We start from the raw sequence: 15,000 nt of genomic DNA, 5'->3' as shown, positions 1-15,000 counted from the left end.
GAAGCATGCTGGGAGTTGTAGTTTAAGAACATCTGGGGGGCCGGAGATGCCCCTCCTGAGACTTGTAGGTGGGACTTCGGAAATGGACAATGAAAGTGTTTGCAACTTTGCTCTAGAAGGGGAAGCTGGATCTCAATCAATTAATCAATCAACCAAGGAAGGGACCTTGGAGGTCTTCTAGTCCGACTCCTCAAGCAGGAGACCCTAGACCATTTCAGACAAGTGGCTGTCCAATCTCTTCTTAAAAGCCTCCATTGATGGAGCACCTACAACTTCTGGTGGCAAGAAGTTCCACTGCTTAACTATTCTCATTGTCCAAAAATGTCTTCTTAGTTCTATGTTGGATCTTTCTTTGATAAGCTTTCATTTATTACCGGTACTTAATAATAACAGAGTTGGACGAGACTTTTGAGGTCTTCTAGTCCACCCCCCTGATCAAGCAGGAGATCGTATACCATTTCAAATAGGTGGCTGTCCAATCTCTTCTTAAAAACCTCCATTGTTGGAGCACCTACAATTTCTGGAGGCAAGGTGTTCCACTGGTTAATTGTTCTCACTGTCAGGACATTTCTCCTTAGTTCTAGGTTGCTTCTCTCCTTGATGAGTTTCCACCTGTTGCTTCTTGTTCTACCCTCAGGTGCTTTGGAGAATAGCTTGACTCCCTCTTCTTTGGGGCAGCCCCTCAAATACTGGAAGACTACTATCATGTCTCCCCTAGTCCTTCTTTTCTCAAGAATGGCCAAACCCAATTCCTGCAACTGTTCAAATGCTGTTGTGGCCCGCCAGTGGCCTGCACGGATCGTGGCTGATCCCGACGACGAGGAGGCTGGTGTGGGGTCGCGCCAGCAGCCGGCGCAGCCGGCGCTCGCGTCGGACAGCGAGGAGGCTGAAGTGGATGTGGTGCCAGAGGCAGAGACTCAGCCAGGGCCTTCAGAACCTCCAGAGGCTCCTTCAAGTGGAGAGAGCGAAGTGGAGGAGCCTCTCCTCAATGCTCGAGCACGCAGGGCTGCCAAAAGGCAGGAGTGGCTACTCAGGAGGAGGAGATCTACTCGAAAGTAGGGCTTGAGGATAATTGGCCACTCCCTTAGCCTATTTAAGTCGCATGCCGTTAGTAAGTTTCTTGCTGGAAACAACTTGTAATTATCATCAGAGCATTGTTGGAAAAGTCTTATCGTATCTTGTTTTCTGGGCTGGTTGCCAACCTTTGCCGGACTTTGGTTTATTCTTGCTACTTAATAAATTTGATAAGGACTGCTGGTGTGTGTCAATATCCTCAGAAATCCGGAGCTGGAGCAGAATATATGCTTTTGTTTCCAGCCCTTGAATCATCCTTAGTTGCTCTTCCTTGCACTTTTTCCAAAGTCTCAACATCTTTTTTTTGTAACGTAGGGACCAAAACTGGATGCCGTATTCCAGGTGTGGCCTTACAAAGCCTTTATAAAGCAGTACTAATACTTCATGTGATCTAGGTCCAGTTGGCAGAAAATCCCCCAATTTAGGTGTCCTTCCAAGCCCCCCAACCAGATACGGTCACCCCTAGTACGTTGCTAGGAGAGAAGCTGCCAGAACCGTGAGTGTTCCTACCAGAGACTGTCCCAGCAACCCGGATCTGAAAAATTTCCATTTTTCCTTATTTGTGTTTAAAGGACTATGAGATGCCAGATAACACTTTCTCCAAGTCTGACGGTGCTTCCGATATTGAGCCTGATACCCAGGAAATGGTTCGTGCCCAGAACAAGAAAAAGAAAAAATCTGGAGGTTTTCAATCCATGGGTAAGTTAAGAAGTTCTGAAGTGGATGTTTTAAGGGGAGCTATAGCTTTTTCTTTATTATTTAGCTTATGGCAACGACAGAGGTCACGCAGTCACTGATATACAAATTTACTGTAAATAGAGAGTCAGCAAATTAGACTTAAGACCGTTGTTCAGAGTTACGACCATTATATAGCAGCATTCCTATAATCAGAAGCTTGGCAACTGGGTCATATATATGCCCTTTGCTGTGTCCCAAGGCTCAGCAATTCCCTTTCCTTAATTTCTTCTATCTTGGCAACTGCTTGTGTGCTAGGAAAGACCCAGAAAGTCCTTTGAGCTCCAAAAAAAAAAGAAGAAGAAGAAGAGAGATAATATCTCTAACCTTGTTTTTGTCACTTTCCTAGGTCTCAGCTATCCGGTGTTCAAAGGAATTATGAAAAAAGGGTACAAAATACCCACACCCATCCAGAGGAAGGTGAGAACACGGGAATAGAATTAGAATTAGAATTAGAATTTAATAGAATTAGAATTAGAATTTAATAGAATTAGAATTAGAATTATTAGAATTAGAATTAGAATTATTAGAATTAGAATTAGAATTAGAATTAGAATTATTAGAATTAGAATTATTAGAATTAGAATTAGAATTTAATAGAATTAGAATTTAATAGAGAAGAGAAGAGAGAAGGGAAAAGAGAAGAAGAAAAGAGAAGAGAAATAAGGAATAGAATAGAATAGAATTAGAATTAGAATTTAATAGAATTAGAATTAGAATTTAATAGAAGTAGAATTAGAATTAGAATTATTAGAATTAGAATTAGAATTATTAGAATTAGAATTAGAATTATTAGAATTAGAATTAGAATTAGAATTATTAGAATTAGAATTAGAATTAGAATTAGAATTTAATAGAATTAGAATTTAATAGAGAAGAGAAGAGAGAAGGGAAAAGAGAAGAAGAAGAGAAGAGAAGAGAAATAAGGAATAGAATAGAATAGAATAGAATAGAATAGAATAGAATAGAATAGAATAGAATAGAATAGAATTCTTTATTGGCCAAGTGTGATTGGACACACAAGGAATTTGTCTTTGGTGCATATGCTTTGAGTAAACATAAAAGGGAAAAAAAAGAAAAAAGAGGAAAAAAAATTTGTAAAGCTGTGGTTTAAAAATGGCCAGTTGCTGTTGGATTTCCTTCTTCCTCACTCGAAGTTGCCTTCTTCTGCAGACCATTCCTTTGATCTTGGACGGCAAGGATGTGGTGGCCATGGCAAGGACCGGAAGTGGGAAAACCGCTTGTTTCCTGATTCCCATGCTGGAGAAATTGAAAACACGCTGTGCCAAAACAGGAGCACGAGCTCTCGTCCTGTCCCCAACCCGAGAACTGGCTTTGCAGACTCTTAAATTCACCAAAGAGGTAACTGTCAAAAATCGGAGGGAGGAAGTGGGAATTGAGGAACTTAAAGCAGTGATTCTCAACCACGGAGCCCTTGAAAATAGCTGGACGTCAACGTGATTAGGTCTAGCACTGATGATGTTATTTAGTTGGGTAATGAAACGTCTGCAAGAAAACCACCAAGCTCAGAACATCAAGGACCCCACAGGCTTCCTTCTCCTCCTCCTCCTCCTCCTCCTCACAAACACCGCTCCCTTGTAGCACTGATGAAGTTACCTCGTTGGGTAATGAAACGTCTGCAAGAAAAACACCAAGCTCAGAGAGCATCAAGGATCCCACAGTCCTCCTCCTCCTCCTCCTCCTCCTCCTCCTCCTCCTCCTTCTCCTCCTCCTCCTCACAAACACCGCTCCCTTGTAGCACTGATGATGTTACTTAGTTGGGTAATGAAATATCCTCAAGATATTTCAATAGCCTCTCACCGCCCAGTACGCTCCCATAGAGAGGGGCTTCTCGGGGTGCCGTCAGCCAAACAGCCAAAGTGTCGACTGGCGGCCCCCAGGGGGAGAGCCTTTTCTGTGGGGGCACCCACCATCTGGAACGAGCTCCCCCCAGAGATACAGAGGATCCCGGATCTGCGCACTTTCCGCCGTGCCCTCAAAACATTCCTGTTTCAGCAGGCCGGCCTGGCCTAACTTTCCCTTTATATTGCTTTTGATTTTGTTTTAAACTGGGATGTCTTGAATTATCTGGGACCAGAGTATTTAATATATTTTAATTGGTTTTTTTTAACGTTTGTATGACATGTATTTTTATCTTTCGCTGTTCACCGCCCTGAGTCCCTCGGGAGTAGGGCGGTATATAAATTTAATAAATAAAATTTATTTATTTATTTATTTATTTATTTATTTATTTATTTATTTATTTATTTTCAATTTATATACCGCCCTTCTCCTTGAGGACTCAGGGCGGTGCACAGCCAGAATTAAAAACATGAAATACAAATATTAAAAACAATTAAAATCTATATAAATTTGGCCCAAAATTTAAAAAACCACAAACCAATTAAACATTTAAAATTTTTTAAAAATTTATAAATAAATAAATAAATAAGAAAACCACTAAGCTCAGAGAGCACTAAGGACTACAGTCCTCTCCCTCCTCCTCCTCCTCCTCCTCCTCCTCCTCCTCCCTTCTAGCACTGATGATGTTACCTTGTTGGGTAATGAAACATCTGCAAGAAAATACCCACCAAGGACCCAACCATCCTCCTCCTCCTGCACCACCTCCTTCCCTTTCCTTCTTCTCTCCGCAAGCCACATTCCCTCCTAGCACTGATGAAGTTACCTAGTTGGGTAATGAAACGTCTGCAAGAGAGCCCTTAACCCCTCGTTTCAACCCTGAGCTACAAAGGTTCTCCTTTATTGGAACTAAGTTGGCATTTAATTCTCCTTCCTCTTTTCCTTCAGCTGGGCCGGTTTACCGGTTTAAAAACTGCTTTGATTCTCGGAGGTGACAGGTCAGTTGCATTCTTACGTGCACAAATGTGTGTTTTATTTATTTTAGTAGCAATAGCGCTTACCGTCTATATACCGCTTTCATGGTGTTTTACCGATTTGTTCTTCGTGGTTCCTAATTTCAGGGCTTAAAATATATAATACTTTTTAATAGAGCTGCTCCTCTGTACCCAGAAGTTGGACTATATATTTTTTTTTATTATCTTTATTATCTTTTAACCATTGGCAAGATTGGGTAGAGAAGATAACAGTTTAGCACTGCCAGAAATGATAAGATAAGAAGCCATTGTGGACTTTCCAAGAGTTAATTACAATAATTTATTGTTAACAGAAGGCTTTAAAGTTTAACTTTATTTTTGATTTACCTGTTCACTAATTTTTGTAATATCTATCTATCATCTATCCTAATTATCTATCTATCTATCTATCTATCTATCTATCTATCTATCTATCTATCTATATCTATCTATCTATCATCTATCTATCTATCTATCTATCTATCTATCTATCTATCTATCTAATCATCTATCCTAATATCTGTCTATCTAATCTATCTATCCTAATTATCGATCAATCTATCATCTATCCTAATTATCATCTATCTATCATCTATCTATAGCATCTGTCCTAATTATCATCTATCATCTATCTATCTATCTATCTATCTATCTATCTATCATTATCCTAATTATCTATCTATCTATCTATCTATCTATCTATCTATCTATCTATCTATCATCTATCCTAATTATCATCTATCTATAGCATCTGTCCTAATTATCATCTATCATCTATCTATCATTATCCTAATTATCTATCTATCTATCTATCTATCTATCTATCTATCTATCATCTATCCTAATTATCGATCAATCTATCATCTATCCTAATTATCATCTATCTATCTATCTATCTATAGCATCTGTCCTAATTATCATCTATCTTCTATCTATCTATCTATCTATCTATCTATCTATCTATCTATCTATCATCCTAATTATCTATCTATCTATCTATCTACCTATCATCTATCTTAATTATCTATCTATCTATCAATCATCTATCATCTATTTATCTATCCATCTATCCTAATATCTATCTATCTTTCTATCTATCTATCTATCTATCTATCTATCTATCTATCTATCTATCATCTATCCTGATTATCTATCTATCTATCATCTATCTAAGCAGTCGCTTTCACGACAAACTATTTTGTATTAAATTTATATTTAGCTTGAAATAGATCTATGCTAGTCTCCCTTTATTTCTTTGTCGGTAAATATAAATTTAATACAAAATAGTTTGTCGTGAAAGCGACTGCCTGGGGGCTCCTGGATTGGGGCTGAAAGGCGAAAGGAAGCAGTAGTGCTCCTTCCCATATTTCGGTAGACCAGGTTGCTTCGATAGAAAACCCATTTAATCTCCCCTGGTACAAGCTGACAAAGCGAGGAGAACCTGTGGCTTAGAGGTTAACACATCTGCGTAATATGCAAGCAAATATATATATATATTTAAGTCTTCTTAAGTAGCCTCTGAATTGTTTTTACTTTTCCTTCCTTCTCCCTTCTAGGATGGAAGACCAATTTGCCGCTTTGCACGAGAACCCTGATATGTAAGTCTGTTTTTTTCAGTCGGGTATCAGATGCAGGCCTGAATGTAGGCAATGGTGGCTTAAAATGTGGTATCTCTGCTAATGGAGATGATGCTTTCTAGTGAGGGAGTGCCCACACTTAGCACAGGATAATCCCAGGAGTAGAAAGGACCTCGGAAGACTTCTACTCCAACTCCCTGCTCAGGCAAGAGACCCTATAACAGGAGTCAGCAACCCGCAGCTCTGGAGCCGCATGTGGCTCTTTCACCCCTCAGCTGCCTGTCACTCAAAATGTACGTCACAACCACCAATGTGCGACACCCACCAGTGCATGATTTATTGAGCTTTTCAATAACCAGAGATAAATCCAAGAAAAGAAAAGTTTCAGAAGAAAACAGAACGTTTAATTCGACTACATATGCTAGTTTTGTGGCCGCTCAGGAAATAGTCAGGCACGGGAAGGGTTTTGTGGCTCCCGGTGTTTTCTTTTCTGTGGGAAACGGGTCCAAATGGCTCTTTTATGAGTGTTTTAAGGTTGCCGACTCCTGCCCTATAACATTCCAGACCAATGGCTGTGTAATCTCTTCTTAAAAACCTCGAACCATGGAGCATCCACAACTTTTGATTCCACTGATTAAAGTGGAATCATTAAGTAAATGAATTAGATAGGGGCTCTCCTTTTGCCTCGACCACGCGGGAGAAAGAATTGGGCCTTGAATCTGTGCCGTGTGCTTTCTGTGCAGCATCATTGCAACTCCTGGCCGGTTGATGCATGTAGCTGTGGAGATGAAACTGAAGTTGCACAGTGTGGAGTACGTGGTTTTCGACGAAGCAGACAGGTGAGCCGTTTTCCCCCATTAGTCCAGTGATGGTTCACCTTTTCCGGATAGAGGGCCCAAAGCGCGCAAGCCTGAACTCCCAAAATGCAATGCGTGTGTGGCCCCTGCATGTGTCCTGCCCCCCCTATGCATGCTCACATAACCCCCGCAAGCACCCTGCGCATGTGGCATTCCCATATTCGCCCCACCCCCCTGTGCATGCCCACACGACCCCCACACACACGCCGTGCATGCGTGGCAGAGACCCAATGACCAGCTGGCCAGCAGGAGGCACATGCACATGGCGGCAGAGCTGAACTGGGGCGATGGCTTGCGTACCCACAAAGAGGGTGCTATGTGCCACCTGTGGCACGCGTGCCATATGTTCGCCATCACAGCCCTAGTTTTTCTTCCCAATCCTCCGTTAGGGGACTCTTGGGTTCCTCCATCTTGGGGAGGGGGGTGAGACACTGATCCTTGTGTCAAGTTTTGAGGTTGTCTCGAATAAAATGCATTTCAAACAAAATCTTTGAAGAAAAAACTCCTGTTTATTGAGCACGACATCCAAACCTGACTCCAAATGAAGCCAACACTGACTTCCAGCCCCAAAACCCTCCCTTTCCGTTACCCACTCCCCTGCACTCATTGGCCATCTTCCAAGTCATTCTACCCCTAATCTACTCCAGCTCAAAGGAATTTCCCCCCTCCCATCTCATCTCCTCAGAAACATTATCTCCAGGGAAAATAAGTAGGTGAAAAGTCAGCCGTCCCTTTCCAGACGCCTTCGCTTCTCCTTCTTATGTCAGCACTAGAGTAAATGCAGCTTGAAGTGCTGACACCTTGCCAATAACTCGCCCACTCCGAAAACCCAACCTCATCGCTTGCTTGTATACAGTCCTCGCTCAGAGACCATTTGAAGATGGGACAAGCTATTCCCCCAAAAAGCTTTCTCCGGCTGGATCTTCGGCCGCGGTGCGGAAATCTGAGCCTGGCTGGGTCTTCCACAGAATCTGTTCTAAGGTCCTCTTCTCACCCTGCCCAGGTTGTTTGAGATGGGCTTTTCAGAACATCTGAAGGAGATCATCTCCAGGCTGCCCGACGGTCGCCAGACGTTGCTCTTCTCGGCCACCTTGCCAAAACTTCTTGTGGAGTTCGCGCAGGCTGGTGAGAAGATGGTCCAAGATTTTGTTTGTTTCTCGTGGGATGGTTGGAGAGCTGGACGTTACTTAGAGGGATGTGTTGGGTTCTTTCTGACGCGAGTCTCTTTCTTGGCTTGATGATAAATAGGTAGGTAGGTAGATAGAAGAGGGAAGGGGAGAGGAAAGAAGAGGAGAAGAAGAGAGGAGATGGAAAGGAGGAGGAGGGAGAAGAAAGATGGGGATGGATGGATATAGATAGATAGATTAGGTACTTAGGTAGGTAGAAGAGGGGAGAGGAGAGGAAAGAAGGAGGAGAAGAAGAGAGGAGACGGAAAGGAGGAGGAGGAAGAAGAAAGATGGGGATGGATGGATAGAGATAGATAGATAGATAGATAGATAGATAGATAGATAGATAGATAGATAGATAGAAAGATAGATAGAAAGATAGATAGAATTCTTGGCCAAGTGTGATTGGACACACAAGGAATTTGTCTTTGGTGCATACGCTCTCAGTGTACATAAAAAGACAAGATACATTCGTCAAGAATCATAAGGTGCAACGCTTAATGATAGTCATAGGGTACAAATAAGCAATCGAATCATACTAGGAAACAATATAAATCGTAAGGATACAGCAACAAGTTACAGTCATACAGTCATAAGTGGAAGGATGGTGGGAACGATGAGAAGATTAATAGTAATGCAGACTTAGTGAATAGTTTGACAGTATTGAGGGAATTATTTGTTTAGCAGAATGATGGCATTCGGGGAAAAAACTGTCCTTGTGTCTAGTTGTTCTGGTGTGCAGTGCTCTATAGCGTCGTTCTGAGGGTAGGAGTTGAAACACTTTTATGTCCAGGGTGCGAGGGGTCTTCTTTGCTCACCCACCCTTTTCTTTAAACCGTTCTGTTGTAAAGTCTGCTCACACCTGTGACTGACAGTCCGTTCCTCTTTTCTCAGGTCTCACGGAGCCGGTATTAATCCGACTGGATGTGGAATCCAAGCTGAGTGAGCAACTCAAGGTAGGAACGGTGAACAGCTCCTTACAATGGCCTACCTGGGATGGGGTGGAGTTGATTCAGCGGGAGACTTGGGTTTCTCGAATTTTATTTTATTTTTAGTTCGAAAAACCATGGCGAACGCCCCAGTTCCTACTTGGAACGGTCATTAGGCAGATCATATTAGTGGGTCCGCGGGATTTAAAATTATGAATGTAGTGGTCCCTGAGGGCCGAAAGGTTGGACTAGAAGATCTCCAAAGTCCCTTCCAGATTTATGATCCTGGGTCCTAACTTCCTTTCGCTAGCTCTCGTTTTTTCACGTGCGGGCCGATGACAAGCCAGCCCTTCTCTTATATCTGCTGAGGACGGTGGTCAAGCCACAAGACCAGACTATTGTGTTTGTGGCGACCAAACACCACACAGAATACCTGAAGGAGGTACGTGCAGCCCCTCCCCAGCTGCCTGGGGAAAGAAGGGGGTTTGTAGCCCTCCCCTATTTCCGCCACTTGCTGATGTGGCCCGCCAGCGGCCAGTGGATCTGGTAGCAGATTCGGACAGTGAGGAGGTTGGGGAGGAACGTGGGCCACTCCTGGAATCTGGGGAAGGCTCTTGATGAGGGCTCTGCATCGGAGGCAGAGAGAGGGCCAGGGCCGTCGGACAGTTGTCAGCTGCCTTCGGAGTCGGACATCAGTGAGGCAGGCGAACAGCTGCAGCCTGTTCCCAGTGTGCGCCTGCGCAGAGTTGCCAGACGAAGGGAACAGCTAAAGAACAAGGGTCGACTCAGGAGTAAAGCCACAGGTGGTCGGTGAATGGCCCCTCCCAGAGGGAATAAAAGAGGAGCGAAGGGGAGGGGAAGTTTGCAGGAGACAATTAGTTCAACGCTTGCTGGATTTTTCCCTGGCGTGACGGAGGCGTGTTTTTGCAGCTGCTGACCATGCAAGGGGTGAACTGCACCAACATCTACAGCTCCCTGGACCAGACGGCGCGCAAAATCAACATCGGCAAGTTTGCTCACGGCAAATGCTCGGTGTTGATCGTCACCGATCTCGCCGCTCGGGGGATTGACATCCCCCTTCTGGATAATGTGATTAACTACAGCTTCCCAGCCAAGGCTAAGCTTTTTCTGCACCGCGTCGGTGAGTTTCTTAAAAAGTCTGGAGCCTTCCAGGTTTGTGGGATTTTTTTTTAATGATTCTGCTTATTGCTGTAAGCGGGGGAAAAAAATCCCTCTTCTGGGTCCTTGTTGCTCTCTTGAGCTTGGTGATTTTTCTTCCAGACGTTTCATTACCAAACTAAGTAACATTATCAGGGCTAGAGGGGATTGGGGTTTGTGGAGAGGAAGAGGAGAAGAAAGAGGACGACCCCTGTGGGTGATCTGTGAGCTTGGTTTTTCACTTGCAGACATTTCATTACCCAACTAGGGAACATCACCAGTGCTGGTGTGTATGGAATGTGCTTCCCTGTTTATACAGAGTGATCTGCCCTGCCTGTGTTGCTGTGGGTGTGTGGTTTTCTTCTCGGTAATCTCTTAATTACTATATTTTTTTTTCCCCTGCTTGATTGTTTGTCTGGGGTTAATCCCTGCTTCTCTAAGTGTTAGTTGATGGAGAGGAGGTGTTTTATTCTTTTTGTTTCCTTCTTACGTTTTTTTTAATCGCCTCTTTCCATGGTGTGTAAAATGTAATTCATTCATTCAAGGAGCACACCTCCACCGAGGACAAGCTGCTTTAGGGTGCAAACCCCACACTCCTTAGTACTGATGATGTGCCCTAGTCCGGTAATGAAATGTCTACAACAGCGGGGCCCACGCTTCCACAGGGCGGCAATTTGATTTTTAACGGGAGCGATTCGAAAATGAGCTATTAACTGAATTTTTGAAAGCCCGCTAATTGTTCTTATATATTTGTGATGAAACAGCTGTGTTTCATCTACCTATTGTTGTCTTTGTTAAAGTGCATTTCCTAGGGCTGTGATGGCGAACCTATGGCACACGTGTTACAGGTGGCATGTGTAGCCATATCGGTGGGCACCTGAGCTCAGCTCCGCCAGCTGATTTTCGGGCCTTCTGGGCCCACCAGAAGTAGGGAAACAGGCTGTTTCCTGCCTCCGGAGGATCTCGGGAGTTGGTGGGGAAGGCCTGTTTTTCTCTCTCTCCAGCCTCCAGAGCCTTTCTAGGAGTCTGGGGAGGGCAAAAACAGCTTCCCCACCCTTCCGGAGGCCCTCTGGAGGCGGAAAACGGCCCGTTTGCCAACTTCCTGCCTCTGGAGTGCATGCAGGAGGTGGGGAAGGCCGTTTTTGCCCTCCCCAGACTCCTAGAAAGGCTCTGGAGGCTGGGGAGAGCAAAAAATGGCCTCCTGTGCCATCACGTGCCAGGAGCGGGGGGGGGGGGGAACTCACACATGTGCAGGGGCAGGGCGCATAGAATTATGGGTGTGGGCATGCGCGCTACCCACCCACCCCCTGCTCCTGGCACGTGATGGCAAAAAGGTTAGCCATGCCTGGTCTGAAAAGGATATCCCAGCTAGGGGGAAGGAGGGAGCAACTGCCAGCAGGGTGGATTTGATTTAAATCAACTTGATTTAAATCCTAATTTTGAAAGAGCAACTGTCATCTCTGCTACTCCTTTGACCCACTGTTGACTCACTGATAGTCCCAGTGTTGCAGAATATACAGCCTCATGCTACAGAACTAAGCTCCATTTCATGCGGAATAAACTAAATGATTTATGTATCTTAAATAGAAAACTATCTTACGATAGATTTTTTTACCCCCAAAGTTTTCTATTAAAATAAATTCGATAAAAATAAAAAAAAATCCGATTTAAATCAAAAAAATCTGATTTTTTTTAAAAAAAAAATCATTGATTTTTATCCACCCTGACTGCCAGCCCATCAGACTCTACAAGCAAACAGTCACCCTCAGAGAAGGTCAAGGACTCCAAAGCCCCATTCAATGCTCGGCCCATTTTGACTTTTCAACTTCTCCCTATAGGCAGAGTGGCCCGTGCTGGGAGGACTGGAACAGCCTACTCCCTTGTGGCTCCTGATGAGGTCCCTTACGTGTTTGACCTGCATCTGTTTCTGGGCCGGCCTCTGGTCTTCGCCAGTCCTCATCAGAAGCCTACAGGTAAGTACAGCTAGTCCTCAACAACTGTTCGTTTAGTGACCATTCGAAGTAACAACAGAATTGGAAAAAAGTGACATGTCCATGAGCCGTGGCGGCGCTGTGGTTAGAATGCAGTATTGCGAGCTAATTCTGCCCACTGCCAGCAGTTCGATTCCGACTTACTGAATTTCTGGGAAATAATGGAACTTCTCTTCCCCCCCTCAGATTCAGACGGCGTTTTTGGCCGCGTTCCCCAAATCATCCTAGATGACGAGGAAAGCTTGCTACAGACTGACCACGAGCGTTCCCTTGACCTGCAGAACCTCCGTCGTATCTCTGACAACGCCCTGAAGCAGTACCAAAAATCCCGGCCGAGTTCGTCCCCCGAATCGATCAAGAGGGTCAAAGAAATGGAGTTCAGCCTTGTAGGGATCCATCCCCTTTTCAGTGAGTATTTTCTGGATGTTGTGAAGTACTCCCAAGGAAGTGCTCCTCAGCTTTGGCCACGTTAAGATGGGCGGACTTCAGCTCCCAGAATTCTGGCTGGGGAATTCTGGGAATTGAAGTTCACCCATCTTAAAGCATGCTGGCTGGGAAATTCTGGGATTTGAAGTTCACCCATCTTAAAGTATGCTGGCTGGGGAATTCTGGGAGTTGAAGTTGACACCTTAAAACATGCTGGCTGGGGAATTCTGGGAGTTGAAGTTCACCCATCTTAAAACATGCTGGCTGGGGAATTCTGGGAGTTGAAGTCCACCCATCTTAAAGCATGCTGGCTAGGGAATTCTGGGAGTTGAAGTTGACACCTTAAAACATGCTGGCTGGGGAATTCTGGGAATGGAAGTCCACCCATCTTAAAGCATGCTGGCTGGGGAATTCTGGGATTTGAAGTCCACCCATCTTAAAGCATGCTGGCTGGGGAATTCTGGGAGTTGAAGTCCACCCACCTTAAAATTGCCAGATTTGAGGAATGCTGTTTCAAGGACTGGATGAAAGTCGGTTTTATCCTCAGCTCACTTAGAGGTGGACTTTGGGCCTTGTGTGACTCCAGTCTCTTTGGTTAGAGAGAACTTTGTGGTCCATGCATGTGTGAGCAATGGATTCCTCCAATCAGGAGTAAATTTGATGTGGGAATGCTGCCTCGGGCTTCCTAGACTGCCATAGTTGACCCTTCTTTCATTTTCACCCTGTTTTAAGGTTTGCGTTTTGAGGAGGATGAGATGGCGCAGCTGAAATTTGTGGAAAGCATCAAAACGTATCGTTCTAAAGCGGTAAGTGTTAGCCAGGACTTTGGGATCCAGATTTCAATTCTGCTTACATGATCCTTTTGAAGACACGTGACACCTTGTAGAGGTTCATCCTCCATAATTTTTGCAGCCTGGACCAGTTTATAGTTTTGAACATTCATTCATTCATTCATTCAGTTATATCTCACCTTTATTATTTCTGTCAATAAGTCAAGGTGGATTAATAAATCTATGCTTCTTCCTTCTGTTTCCCTCCCTTCCCAACAATAACCCTGTGAGGGCGGGCCACAATATCTAGCATGATTTTCAGAGAAACGTTTCCCATCTTTTCCCTTAGACCATCTTTGAGATCAACGCCACCAACAAAACCCTGGCCAGTGACGTCATGCGGGCCAAACGTATCTGCGACCGGCAGTCCATCGACCGGCACCAACGGAAGCAGGAGGAACGGCTCTCCTTGGCTGCTGTGAAAGCTCAAGGAGTGGCTTTCCGAGAAGAACCGATGGAAGACGGAGAAGACCACATCCAGGTAGGAAACAATGGAAGAGAACCCCTTGCGCATCTTAAGAGGGATGCTCCTTTTAGTCGTGGAGATGCTGCTTGGAGGGACAAAGCCAGCCAATGGTTTAACACAGGGGTCCTCAAACTTTTTAAACAGGGGGGCAATTCACGGTCTGTTAAGGATATTCTTGGCTCATAACCGCTGTTATGGGTTATTGAGCAGAGTACCCCTTGAGTATGCACATGAAAACCGCTGAGAGTGAATAACCACAGTTAATATACTAACACACTGAGTTGTAGCAGTCTTATTTTTTAGAAAAAAGTAAATCAAAGTCCAATAACAATCCAAGTCATACACAGATAAGGCGATAGTTAAAGTATCAATTCAGGGATATTCCAAGTACAAAGTCTTCTTACCAGTTGTTGTCATTACACAATAAAACAGTTCTTCTTGAGTTTCAAACAGGAACAATGTATTCAGTATTAAAACATTCAATAAATAGTAGAAAGCAACAAGTAGCAATGATCAAACAGCGATCATACAGAGAGAACAGGTAGAGAGTAACAGCAAATAAGCAGATAAAATGGTGTAGTGTTCCCAAGCCATGATTCAGGCTTTCCCCTTAAGTACATTGGCTACAGAGCTTAGCCAATCAGGATACAGGATGATGCAATACAGTCTTAAAGCAATATAATGCCTTTTGACAAACATGTATTGATAGTTTATATATTGCCTGACCAACTAGTTAGACAATAGCCATTTCCTAACACGGAAATGTTTGTGGGGCTGGACCAGCTGGGTGGGTATGGCTAGGTGGTCATGTGACTGGGTGGCCATGGCCAATTTAGCAGTCCAAACAATACACACAAATTAAACTTTAATTTGTTATGCTTCTGAGGGTAGAAAGCAGGTTAGTGAAGGGATGTATCT

The 15,000-nt window shown here is 44.0% G+C and overlaps 1 protein-coding gene across 1 annotated transcript in view; it reads left to right on the top strand.

The window, feature by feature from the left end:
- Positions 1-15,000, top strand: part of DDX54 (DEAD-box helicase 54) — a 22,715-nt gene that overhangs the window by 993 nt on the left and 6,722 nt on the right. Inside the window, exons 2-15 of the mRNA XM_060690410.2 lie at positions 1,647-1,773; positions 2,159-2,229; positions 2,983-3,171; positions 4,618-4,667; positions 6,239-6,280; positions 7,003-7,098; positions 8,120-8,241; positions 9,177-9,238; positions 9,522-9,653; positions 10,142-10,352; positions 12,208-12,342; positions 12,547-12,768; positions 13,519-13,592; positions 13,906-14,097. Coding sequence (XP_060546393.2) covers positions 1,647-1,773; positions 2,159-2,229; positions 2,983-3,171; positions 4,618-4,667; positions 6,239-6,280; positions 7,003-7,098; positions 8,120-8,241; positions 9,177-9,238; positions 9,522-9,653; positions 10,142-10,352; positions 12,208-12,342; positions 12,547-12,768; positions 13,519-13,592; positions 13,906-14,097 — 1,725 coding nt within the window. The remainder of the gene's footprint in view (positions 1-1,646; positions 1,774-2,158; positions 2,230-2,982; positions 3,172-4,617; positions 4,668-6,238; positions 6,281-7,002; positions 7,099-8,119; positions 8,242-9,176; positions 9,239-9,521; positions 9,654-10,141; positions 10,353-12,207; positions 12,343-12,546; positions 12,769-13,518; positions 13,593-13,905; positions 14,098-15,000) is intronic.

Source organism: Pantherophis guttatus, chromosome 17 (genome assembly GCF_059756535.1).
Source record: "Pantherophis guttatus breed Tessera chromosome 17, ASM5975653v1, whole genome shotgun sequence".
NCBI lineage: Eukaryota > Metazoa > Chordata > Lepidosauria > Squamata > Colubridae > Pantherophis > Pantherophis guttatus.
The sequence above is the reverse complement of the archived record's forward strand: the minus strand, read 5'-3'. Positions and strand labels throughout refer to the sequence as shown.